The sequence below is a fragment of the Pleurodeles waltl genome, chromosome 4_2 (genome assembly GCF_031143425.1).
Source record: "Pleurodeles waltl isolate 20211129_DDA chromosome 4_2, aPleWal1.hap1.20221129, whole genome shotgun sequence".
Taxonomy (NCBI): Eukaryota; Metazoa; Chordata; class Amphibia; order Caudata; family Salamandridae; genus Pleurodeles; species Pleurodeles waltl.
In genome coordinates, this window is record NC_090443.1 from 465,189,480 (window position 1) to 465,202,706 (window position 13,227).

General features: G+C 45.0%; 1 protein-coding gene across 1 annotated transcript in view; it reads left to right on the forward strand.

Moving 5' to 3' along the window:
• LOC138292914 (complement C3-like) overlaps positions 1-13,227 on the forward strand; it is a 2,405,892-nt gene that overhangs the window by 1,393,857 nt on the left and 998,808 nt on the right. The window contains exon 20 of the mRNA XM_069231788.1: positions 10,874-11,013. Within this exon, the coding sequence (XP_069087889.1) occupies positions 10,874-11,013 (140 nt within the window). The remainder of the gene's footprint in view (positions 1-10,873; positions 11,014-13,227) is intronic.

Consider the following 13,227-nt stretch of genomic DNA (forward strand, 5'->3'; position numbering starts at 1 on the left):
GATAATAGTAGCCTGTTGCATGCTCCACAATCTAGCCCTAAGATGTCAGATACCATTGCTAGCTGATGAGGGTGAGCCAGCTGGACCAGTGGCTGGTAATGCTGACATGGCAAGTGATAAGGAGGCAGAGGAGGAAGGTGCAGAATGCTCTAGGACTGAGCTCATCAATCAGTACTTCCAGTGACATGCAGGTATGGTGAGTGTGGGTTTGCATGTGTTGTATATCCACATGAATTATTGACAATAGTTCTCCTGAGTTGACTCATCAGCGACGGTCTAATGTGGTCCAATCCCTATGTGTGTTTTGGGGGAGATGACTGATGTAAGGTGCACAGTACAAGTGTCTCAACTCTTACAAGTGTACTCACTGCAGTTTCATACATTCACATCTCAACTGTACAGAGTGCTATTGAGTTATGTCTGCTGCATTCTCCTTTTCTCTTGTAATTCCACCCTCTGACTGTGGTATTGAAATATGTGCCTCTGCTACTTATGGCCTGAGGCATTCATAGTCATTAGCCATAGCTAAATGATTTGAGTATTGAGGGTTGTACATGACAGATGGCAGCTAAAGGGATTTGTTATGAATATTCTGTGACTGGTGATGTATAGGTAATCTCTGTGGACCCCTGCCTAGGAGGTATTCTGCATTGGGCTTGACATCTATGAGATGAATATGTGCTTTGTGTGGCTCCATGCCTTCCATCCTGATGGTACTATCTGTCATTGTCTTTTTGCAGGTTGGAATACTGACTATACTCTTGGGGGGTCCTGGATTTCTACCTTTCTGACATCTGTCCTGGGACATATCTGTTTTTTTCTCTCCTGCTGAGCAAGCCTCTCTCTGCTGTCCATTACACTACCTGTTCAATATAGGGGCCAACTCCAGACCACAGCTGTCAAGCATAACAATTTTTGATGTTTTAGTAAAGACACATATGGAGTAGCTGTGTTCAATGGTGATTATTGTGATTATCATAATGTAAGTAAACTTAAAGGTGCAATATTTGACATATAGGTGATGAGTGAAGTCATGGTAGATGGAATCAGAGTAGCAGCTACAGCTGTTGTTTGCACAGGTCAAGTGTCCAAGTCCAAGTTCCATGAGAAAATGGAGCCATGTCTCTGAACGGTCAACAGGGTTTCTCAGTAGCAGTCAAGTGAGACAAATCAGGTGAGGTTCATGTCCTGGCAGTGGGTTGGGTCTTGGCATTTGCTCCAGCTTGATGTCTGGATTGACGACCACTTTATAGGAGGGTCTTCTGCTACAGAGGGAGGGGTGTCTGAGGGCTGTAGTTCCTCTGGCAGGGCCTCCATTCCACTAACAGCCCCTGATGTGGATGGCTCAGATGTTAAGTTGCTAGCGGAAGGGGCCTGCAGGTGGATAGTGGAAGCACACAGGGTGGTGTTGATATCCCGAAGCACCCCTGCAATGGAGGCCATGGTGGCATTGTGTGTCTGCCATTGCTGCATGACTTCCTTGTGGTACTCTCTCTGCAGTCTTTGTTTTTCTGCAAACATGGTGATGATCTGGCCCATCCTGTCAGGACTTGGGAGATGGGTTCCTGGTCAGTAGAGTCCCTTGGGGGCCCATCCTCTGGCCCACAGCTTCCCCGCCATTTCCCTGCCCCCATGCGCCTGTGCCCCTGGCACGGTGTGCCCACTCCCACTGTTTGCAGGACCTTCATTGTCAGAGGTATGAGGGGTCGACTCAGGTTCCTGTACTGTGGGACACAGGTTGAACAGGTTTGAACAGTCCTTGGGACACAGGTTTGGGGCGAAGGGTAGACTGTGATGTAGAGTCTGCAGGGCTGGGGGGGATTAATGTGGACAGGTTGAGGAAGGGTGTCGTAGACTGACCAGGTGTCCCAGATGGGCCCTGTGGGTCATCAGTGTCCTGACATCCAGACGTGTTGTCCTCATTGGGCCCTTCATCCTGAGGAGGGCTGGTAGTCTCTGGTATCCTCTCCATGGTAACACTGGCAGGGGTACCTGTAGATGGAGTGAGAGAGGGAGTTGAATATTGACCAAAGTTTTGGTTGTCTCTTTATCATATGCATACAGTGGCTTGACATTATTCTCAGCAAGGACAATGACAGATGCTGCACAGCATACCATTGGTGGCAGGTAATGGTCTGTGACATGTGTACCGTATTCCATTTAGGTTGGTATCATTCAGGTTTAGTTACTTTGGATGGGCTGTGGTACTGTCTGATAGTTCACATGACTGTTCTGCACTGTAAGCTAGTGACAATTCAGGCTTGCTAGTTGTTAAAGGTAATGGCTGGACATTGCAGCATGGTGTCCCAGTGGGAGGAGGGTATGTGTGTATGCAAGGTTAATTGTCCTGTCTGTGTATGTTGTGCATGTGTATGGAGTCTGCTATCTTACATTCCATTCCATGGTGGGTCATTTCTGGGTTGTGGTAGTGGCCAATTGGATTAGTCAAAGTGCTGTAGCTATGTTTAGCCTTGTTTGGTATTGTGTTCTGCCAATGCATTGATGTCATTGCCATGTATTACCATGTAATGGTCCTCATTCGTACCATCTAGTTGGTATAGCTAGTACAATAGTCACACATGCAAGGGATGGTATGTGATGTGCACATTCCAGGTATTCACATAGATGGGCTAATGCATTGTGGGAGTTGTAGTGATAGTATTAGCCAATGCCATCTGTTCCTTTGCCAAGGGCTGTGTAGGCATTTAGGCTGGGTGGAGGTGTGGCATGCAGGGGAGGGGCATTAGGTGTATAGGTGGGAGGTGTAGTGAGACATACAGTGAATTGGGGAGTATTTGAGTCATGAAGAGGCATGCAGGACATGACAATTGTGTGACATGGAAGTTGTGGGTACTTAACAGAGACCAGTCGCCCAAGTATTCCAGTCTGTCCCTCAGGATGCAGAATGTCCAAGACTTTCCCCTCCCAAGATGTGAATTGTGGGGGAGGAGGTGGGGGCCCACCGCCAGTCTTGTGCATGGCAATCTGGTATTGGGATGTCATGGAACACATCTTCCCCCTAAGGTTGTTCTACCTCTTCCTTATGTTCTGCCTTGTGCGTGGATGGTTGGCCACTGAGTTGACCCTGTCAACTATTCTCTGCCACAACTCAATTTTTCTGGCTATCGAGGTTTGCTGGACGTGTGCTGCAAACAGTTGTGGCTCTACCCTGATGATTTCATCCACCATGACCCTCAACTTGTCGTCTGTGAAGAGTGGGTGCTTTTGTTGGGACATGGTAGTGGTTGTGTTGAGGGTGAGGGGGTGTTTTGTGTATAAGGGTACAGTGTAGGGTGATAGATGGGGTGTGGGTGGTGCGTTGTGAGGAGTGATGGGTGCTTGTGGTGTGTGTGTGCTCATTATGTGTGTTTTGTGCTGGTAGTGCAGTTGTGTGGTGTATGCTGAGTGAGATGTGTATATGTTTCTTATGCTGTGATGGTGCTATATAAGTATATGTGCCTGCTCTCAGTGTATGTGAAAATCATATTTGTAGCAAAGGATTGTGGGTTGTGTGGGGGTGTGTTATATAGTGCAATGAGTCGGTGTGTCTGGTGTGTGTATGTGTGTCAAGTGGGGGTTATTCAAAAGGTCCAATGTGGTGTTGTGTTCTGACAGTAGTGGTTTCTGAGCGTGGCGGTTCTTACCACCAATGGTTTTCTGTAGTGAAAGAAATGCTGTGGTGATTCATGGCTCGTAATCTGGTGGGTGGAATTGTGTCAGGCTGGTGGTGCTGGAGCTGCCTCTTTCCCACCCTCCTGTCACCTGGTGGTGTCGGATTTGTGGCTGTTTTTTTTTAGGCCTTCTTTGTGTGAGTTGTAATATGGTGGTCGGACCATGGCGGTCTTTTGGTGGCCGCCATCATGTTCTCCTGAAAAGATAACCAAAGTCGTAATGAGGCCCAAAGGCACCACGAAGTCCAAACGGTAATAACATGAATTAATATGAAACAGAGAGGCAAAGTATGCCATCCTAGCCCTACCACATCGGGCTATTGGAATCTGTTGGTAACCCTTAATAAAGTTAAGTTTGATAGAAAGACAGCTGGGCAGCAGTTTTCCATCATTTCACCCACATTGGGAACTGGATATTTGTCAAATGGTGAGGCTGTTGATTTTTCTGGTGTCAATACCACACCAAATGATCACATGACAGGCTTTGGGTTCAATACAATGAGGGAGTTCTACTCACTGCAAAAATGCTTAACACCTAACAAAAGCATTTTTTGCAGTTGTTCTCCAATCACAATGCTTCAGGTATCCAGAAACATTTCTCTTTGGCTATAGTTTCTCTGATGTTAAGATTTGGTGTTGGGGCAACAAACTCCTTTAGAGCATTTGACAGTAACCTGAAGAAATCACTGCAGGGCTTACATTTCATCTAATTGCTCAAGGGCAGGGGTGGTGATTAAAACAATATGGTCACTTTTATTGGAGACCATCATTCAGGTTTCAATGAGGATATCACAAATATCTGTCAGGTTGCTTGTTGCTGTTGTACTATGGGTGGCTGTTTTTACCCACTTATCTAAGACATTTACATCATAGTTTTTGGTTTTCAGCTTTCTGTAAATGTGTTTAAAGGTTCTGTGTCAGGGTACCTTCATTGATAGACATAAACTGTGAATTGTTCACCTTTCTTCAGTAAGGCCTTGAAAATCACTTAAGACAGGAATAGTGTGCAGCCTATACTAAAAGGCTACAATGGCCAATATCTTCAGATTGTATTTAAAATGGTAAATCAATATAAATATGCATAGAAATGTAAGTCAAATTGCCTGGAAAAAAAGGTCAGTTGACTAGTTAAATCTCTTTAACAAATCCTTTTTTTTTAAACTTAAAGATGAAGGAAGAATAGAGGACAGTGTAGTCTCATAGGCTGCCCTAATGTAACTGTGAAAAGTGTCTGCGCCTTTAAGGGTCCAGAGATAACCAGTATCCCTTCATGCCCAGCAGGTGGCAGTTACTTAAGTTATTTTTTCCGGCTCCTAGTGGCAGGATCTTGGTGCGTTGAGCTAAGCCTTTTTTTACTTTTTTACTTCCAAAATCTCACTAGACAGTTTTGACAAATGTTTCATTTGATTGTTTTCATCCATTCCAGTTTTTTTTCTGTCATTTGCTCACAGGACAAATGATTCCTTATTCAAATAAAATGCCATCTTTATTTGACAAGTGTCCGACCTGTGTAAGAAAGAAGGTCAAGTCAGACCCTCACGATGTCTGCATCATCTCCCTTCTTGAGAGTTACGTTCATGATAGATGTGCACACTGCACAAAGTTTTCCAGGCCCACCGTGAGGGAAAAGAAGATTCACCTGCATGTCAGAGAGGAGCAAAAGGCGCAATCAGAAAGTGGGATATCCAGAGAGCGAGGAGTTGTTCAGTCCTCTACCAGGGCTCTGCCACCTTCCTCTGAGAACTCCAGGTGTGGAATATCCTAAAAAAGAAGCCCACATCAAAAATGACATTGTTCCAGGTCAATGTTGAGAGCATCAATATTGAGACATGCTGCAGTCTGTACATGTTTGCTGTTGAGAGCTGGGTCAACTTTGAAGAGGAGACAACATTCAACATCGAGACATAGGAGGTCAACATCAAGAGATACCATGATATTGAGGTGCAGGAGAAGTTTAGCGTTGAGGAGTCTGTTCATGTTGAGATGTGGGAGAAAATCAATGTCTAGAAGGCTCTCGACGTCATAGCAATCCAGACCTTTGGAGAAAGTCAGAAAATCAGGATCAAGACATCTACTGTCAACTTCTGACTCTGCATACTCCAGGGGATATTTTCTATTTTCTCCTATCCCTCTGCCAGACTCTCCTCTGCCTCCTTTGCCTTCAACTCTGCCTCCTGCACCTGCTCTGGCGCCAATCTACAATGGCAATTTAGTACTTCTATGAGTGCTGCAAAATGCACACATAGAAATGAAGTAACAATTGTCATTATTGAAGGATTGTTTATGTGCAGGAAGAGACACCTTCCTGCACATAAATAATCATTCATGGTATTTTGCTCTTTCTATATGTGCTGCATAATGTATTTCCCCTCGTTGCATCATGCTAAAACCATCCCTGATGTGTCATTGGTTTTTGCCGGTGCCTCAGATTTACGATTCATTGTTAATCTGGGGCAGCGTCAAAAGCACTGTGTGTTGTGGTGGAATGCCCACAGCAACACCCATTGCGTGCCCCTCTGTCACAGAAAACTGCATCGGAGGGGCCCATATTTACAAGGGGTTAAGCTACAAAAAGTGGCTTAGTGCCGCCTTGTAATTATGGTGCATTGCACATCGCCACCAGAGCGTCACCTAAAGTGATGCTTTGGTGGTGCTAGGGACTTGTAAATCTGACCCAAAGAGAGCAATAAGTTAGATTTAGTGGGGTGCAAGGTTTGGAGTACCGCTGCCACCAGTATGAAAGCAGCAAGTGCATGGGCCCTGCTGGACAGATATTATAGAGCCTTGTGAGACTCTTTACAAACGTTTGCAGACAATCTCCCTAGAGATGGTCGAATGGACTTCCTTGAGGTGGTAAATGAGGGCATGACAGTCTTCAGCCAAACCATTCATGCTGCTGCTGACCCGTCACTACTGGCAGCCCATGAGTCCAGTCATGGTTTGGCCCTCAGAAAGCATTCTTGGCTTTGTCTTGCACATCTTAAACAAGAAGCTCAACAATGCATTATCAGTCTTCCTTTCTTAGGATCCACCTTATTGAGTAGTCATACAAATGACAAGATGGCTCGGATGCAGTCTGAGATGGAGATCCTGAAGGCGGTAAATCTGTAGAAACAAAAAGAACAGTGAAAACATCCCTACAATCCTTACGGATGGCATTATCCCCGCAGAGGGTTCAAACCCCTCAATGATACCAAGGTCAGCAACAACAGAAGCAACAATGACTTTATCATCAACAGCAACGTCTTCAACCCAGAGACAGAGCTAGCCACCAGCCTGCTCAAGGGGCAAAACCTACAACAGGCTCCAAACAATGAATCTTTGGGGGTCATTCTGACCCTGGCGGTCCATGACCGCCATGGCGGAGGGCGGCGGAAGCACCGCCAACAGGCTGGCGGTGCTTCCTGGGCGATTCTGACCGCAGTGGTAAAGCCGCGGTCAGAAAAGGGGAGCCGGCGGTTTCCCGCCGGATTCCCGCTGGCCCAGGGAATCCACCATGGCGGCGCTGCTTGCAGCACCGCCATGGGGATTCCGACCGCCTTCCCGCCAGCCTATTTCTGGCGGTGTCCACCGCCAGAACCAGGATGGTGGGAACGGGTGCCGTGGGGCCCCTGGGGGCCCCACAAAGATTTTCACTGTCTGCTTTGCAGACAGTGAAAATCGCGACGGGTGCCACTGCATCCGTCGCACCCCTGCAACTCCGCCGGCTCCATTCCGAGCCGGCTTCATTGTTGAAGGGGCTTTCCCGCTGGGCCAGCCGACGGTCTTCTGGCGGTCGCCCACCGGCCCAGCGGGAAAGCCAGAATGGCCGCCGCGGTTTTTTGAACGCGGAGCGGTCTTTCGGCAGGAACCGCTTGGCGGGCGGCGACCGCCGACCGCCGCGGTCAGAATGACCGCCTTTATGTCCTCCCTCTTCCCTTACCCACTCCGGTAGGGGGAAGTATCTCTCATTTAATGACAGAGCGGCAATCCATCATTAAAGAAGCCTGAGTCTTAAATATTGTACAGAATAGGTATTGTCTCAGATTTACCAGTCCTCCACCAAATATCCCACCAAATCCATGTAATCAACATCTGCGGATGCTGCACTCTGAAGTGAACATCCTTCTGCACAAGGAGGGGGTGAAGATTTTTCCTCCCAAACTATGAGGCATGGGGATTTACTTTATTTTTTGGTGAAAAGGAAAGGCCCCAAAAATGATTTCAGACCCAATTTAGATCTAAAACTAGCCAACAAATGGATTTAGACAGAGAAGTTCTGAATGTTGCACTACATCAGATTTATCACAAATACATCAAGGGGATTGGCTCTATTTGACAGAACTACAGGATGCCTAAATGATCACTACCAGCACAAAGTGCTTCCATAAGGCCTCAAGTCAGCCCCTTGAACTTTCTTGAAGTGCATGGTGGTGGTCGCGGCACATCTCAGAAAACTCCAAATATTTGTCTATCCAAATCTAGACAATTGGCTGATCAAAGCATCAACACCACAAGAAGTCCAATTTCATTATTAGTTGATGAGCAATCTACTCCACAATTAGGACTGCATGCTAGTCTCAAAAAATTGACCTTAACTCTTGTCCAGTCTCTGCATTACTTAGGTGCCACCACTGACATCCTACAAGCAAGAGTGTATCCCTTGGAGCAGAGTCTGTTATCAATCTGTCTGCAATGTCCCTCTCTCATTGAAAGTCTCTCATCATATGGTGAGAACAGTGTCATCTCTCCTCTCCCGATGTCATTGTGCATTTTTCTGACTCTGAATCCTCATCTCCACATGAGGCCACTTCAAGAGTGTCTGGAGTTTGAGTGGTATCAATAGTCAGGCAATTGAGAGGACAAGATCACACTATCTCCCAAGGCAAAACAATCCCTGAAATAGTGGTGTTCTCCAACAAACCTACTTCAAGGGATGCAGTTTCATCAAGATGTTAACTCTCAGACAATAGTCACAGATACCTCTCTGTCAGTTGCAGGGCGTATACGGATCACCTACAAATGCAGGGAACATGGTCTCTGAGGAAGATGACTTATCACATCAATCTCCTTGAGCTACAAGTGGTTCACTTAGTAATGAAGGCTTTTCTTCCATCCTTCAAGACGCAATCCCTGCTTGTTAAGACAGACAACACAACAACCAGATACTACCCCAACATGCAAGGGGGGAACAAGGTCTGGACCATTGTCTCACAAAGCCAGACAATTTGCAATTGGCTGAAATCCAGAGACCTGTGAAACACTTCAAGCCATCTCTCAGGTGTTCAAACTGTTCAACAGACTCTCTAAGCAGAGTCCTTCAGGAAACACAAATGGGTCCTTCACGACAACATAGTGCGAAGCTTGTTTAGCACATGGGGCGCTCCCCACATAGACTTATTCACCACCTCAGAAAATAAAAAATGCCCAGGTTTTGCCTCAAGGTACTTCCAATCAGGGACACTGGGGAATGCCCTATAGATTGGCAGGCAAAGCAAATTTCTATATGCCTTTCCTTTGATCTCCCTCACTCCAGCAGTTCTCATCAAACTGTCTTACTCAAGAGCTAGAATGATCTTGATGCTCCGGAATGACCGCAACAATGGTGGTTCACAGACCATCTCCACATGTTAGAGCATCTACACATGAGGCTGTCATTCAGACTGGAACTTATCACAAAGTTTAGAGGCCAGATGGTTTACCCCAATTTCTCCTCTTTGAGTTTGGCAGCATGGCTCCTGGAATAGTACAATACGGGCATTTGAATCTGAAAACAAGACTGTATTAACATTCTCAAGGAGGAAAAACATCTGTCAACATGTTCTGCTTATTCCTTCAAATGGAAGAGATTCTGTATTTGGTGTTCTGACAAGAGCTTTGATCTGACCAAGTGACAAGAAGAAACAATTCTTCCATACTTGCTTTACCTGGCCAAATCACGTTTACAATTCTCTTCTACAAAAGTTCATTTGGCTGGAATTACCGCCTACAAAAATTGTTCTTCACAAAACTCTCTTTCCCTTCCATCAGGCATCCATCTCCTCCCTGGGAACTGAAAATAGTCCTTTCATGACTCATGTAGGCACGTTTTGAGCCTATTCATAAATCCTCTTTGCAACACCTCTCTTGGGAAGCTCCTTTCCTCATAGCAATCAAATCAGCATGTAGTGTTAGCAAATTCAGGTGTTATGCTCTCAAAAACCATACATGTTTTTTCCTTCAAGTGAGGTGGTCATAAGGAATCATGCAAAATTCCTGCCAACATTTATTTCGGATTTTCACGTAAATCAGATCATTTATTTACCTACCTTTTTCACCACCATTCTAGACCAACCTAAAGGTCTCTGCATTCTCTATATTCACTAGACATCAAGCAAGTCTTACAGTTGTGGCAGGATAAAACAAAAGATAACCGCAAGTTGGATCAAGTTTTTGTAAACTATGGGCTGGTCTGTACAGGTATAGCCATGTCCAAACAGTCCATGTCCTGATGGATAGGTCTTGCATTCTGCTATGCTATCGGGAGGAAAATATGTTTCTGTCCAGCAGACCTAAAGTTCACTCTTCCAGAAAAAAAGCGGCAACAGCTGATTTAATAGGAAATATTCCCATTACTGAGATCTGTAAAGAGGTTTCATGGAGGTCTAATGTAGTCACTACAATGCCATCAGGATTTGCAGTTACGGCACAGGAGGCAGCAGAAGACTTATATGTGACTTGGATGAAATACTTGCTACACTTGGTTGGACTTTTGGAAATGACAGATTCCACCAAGCCTTGAGGAAGCCCCAGGTTTTCAACCATGTAAGGGGTGAAACACGTGTTGGCTGTCTCTTTCAAATCATTAAAAGGATATTTGGATGAACAACATGACTACAATCATGCTTTGAATGTTCTTGAACATCTGAATTGATTAAATTGTCTTAACGCGTAGTCCAAGAGTGATCTGAATATTCAACTTTGGGTGGTTTCACCTATTCTTCTTTAGTAAATTGTCAGCCCTGTACACATTACTGATGTTCAAATGTGTTTTTCCTGTGGTATTTCTGTTAAGGATCCTTAGTAGATTTGTGTGGAGTAGTTTTATTGTGGCTACTGTCGACTTGAATCACGTTATATGGGTGCAACTGAACTACTAGAATGTCCAGTCCAACTGCTGAAATAAATTATATTGGCTGGCATGTTCATATTGACCACTTCCTTTCTCTGCTTTCTTTCCACAGGTATATGTGTCTCAAAACCACTCGAAATGGTGGTTAAGAAAAACTTCTTTGTGGATCTTAAACTCCCATATTCAGTTGTTCGGAATGAACAAGTGGAAATTAAGGCTGTGCTTTACAATCATGAAAAGCAGTCACGAAAGGTCAGTCATTGCAACCATTATTCATGTACACGAGGGCAAAGGGTCAAATGCATTTTCAAAAGGTGGCCTGAAGCACAACTATCTTGATCATGAGTGGTTGTTGAAAGCGTGCAAAAACTGGGAGCACAAGGAGCATTGCTGTTAACACTTACATACATTGAAAACACTAAAGGGGGAGCGAGAGGGGATAATGGACTAAGGGAGTGTTCTCCTAAAGCAAGTTCTGTATAGACCACTTTGGACCAATAATCAGTTTAATTTTTTTAATGTTACAACTTGCAGTGATAGCTAGTTTGAAAACATGCTTGAAAAAAGAGTTTATTTTTAATGACGCTGAACTCTAACCCACACTTATGTGGTGTGCCTCATCATAAAAGCTCGCTCTTAGCTGTGACAATGCTCACAGCGAACTACAAAGTGAGACCCTATCGGATGAGCAAGGAAGAGGCTCACACCAAGCAATATGTGGGAATCAATTGTTCCTAGTGGGCTTAGCGCTCATAGCATTCTGTAGTCATAGGTTTATGTGGATAGTTTATCATACCTTCCCAGCACAAGATTAAAAAGAAATATTACAGAATGGAATATAAGTGAAAAATAAATTTCATTTTCAAGGCAGGGGAGTGGGATCCTGGGGAAGAATCAATGACATGCTGGCAGTGCACATGTCCAGGGTTACATAGGCTCCAGACAGCCAGTCTCTTGCTTGCTGAACATATAGGTTAACTTGCTTCCGCTCCTACTTACCATGCTCTTGTCATTGGTCATGCTGGTCCTGTCTCCCACTGTAGTGTCTGTGGGCTTAGACTATATTTTTCACTAGTATGGTGCAGGGCTTGAAATCCCCTCATCTAAGTGATAGATTTCCTGTGAATGAGCGAGAAAGCATAACACAGGAAAAAAAAGAATTCAAATGTTGGCGTAGAAAGCACCAATGTCACATGTTATCCCGTTTTTGAGGGCTCAACCGAAATACTTGCACTTTATTGTACCTGTAAAATTTTTGAATACCGTGGTACTGCTTTTTTACAGGACACAAGACATGGGTGGACGCAGGTGTACAGAGTTTTCCCATTATTGTTTAGAAAGGGGTTCCCATTAGCCTCAGGCTGGGAGGTGTCACCTTGTGCACCACCACAGCAGCTACTAGCTGTTTGACTTGGCGTCCTTGGCGTGGTCTCCCCTAATGTTTTGTCTCTGTTTCCCAGATTGTTGATGTGTGCTGGACTCTGTTTTTGCTGTTTTTGTTACTCTGGGCACTTTACCACTGCTATCCAGTGCTAAAGCGCAAGTGCTCATATTAAAATGTATGTGTAATTGGCTTATCCATGATTGGCATATCCAATTTACTGGTACTTCCCTAGTACAGTGCACTGGAGGTGCCCAGGGCCTGTAAATGAAATGCCACTAGCGGGCCTGCAGCACTGGTTGTGCCTCCCACATTAGTAGCCCTGTAATCCTGTCTCAGACCTGCCACTGCAGTGTCTGTGTGTGCAGTTTTAAACTGCCAATTCAACTCGCAAGTGTACCCACTTGCCAGGCCTAAACCTTCCCTTTTCTTACATGTAAGACAACCCTAAGGTAGGCCCAAGGTAGCCCCCTGGGCAGGGTGCAGTTTATGTTTAAGGTGGGACATGTATTAATGTGTTTTATATGTCCTGACAGTGAAATTCGGTTTTCACTGTTGCAAGGACTGTCTCTCTCATAGGTTAACATGGGGGCCGCCTTTAAATATGATTAAAGCGTAGATTCCCTTTGAGAGCAGATAGACTGGTGGAGTTTGGTGTCTCTGAACTCACAATTTAAAAATACATCTGTTAGTAAAGTTGGTTTTGAGATTGTGTGTTTAAAAATGCCACTTTCAGAAAATAGGCATTTTCTTGCTTAAACCATTCTGTTACTCTGCCTGTTTGTGGATTTCCTGTCTGGGCTAGTTTGACAGTTGGGCTGTTTGCTCCTCTCTCTAGATCAGGGGTCTTCATACTGGGGGATGGGCCCCCCTAGGGGGGGCCTCAACTGATCCCAGGGGGGCCCCAGGCCCTGGCCAGTAGAAGCATTATGCAGATAACTTAACTGAAATGTTTAAATAAGTCTAGAAATACTTAAATAATGACAACTTAAGAGAATAATTGTGAAAAATTCTGAGGGGGGCCCGGTTAATTTTTTTCCCCCACTGAGGGGGGCGCGGGATTTAAAAGTTTGAAAACCACTGCT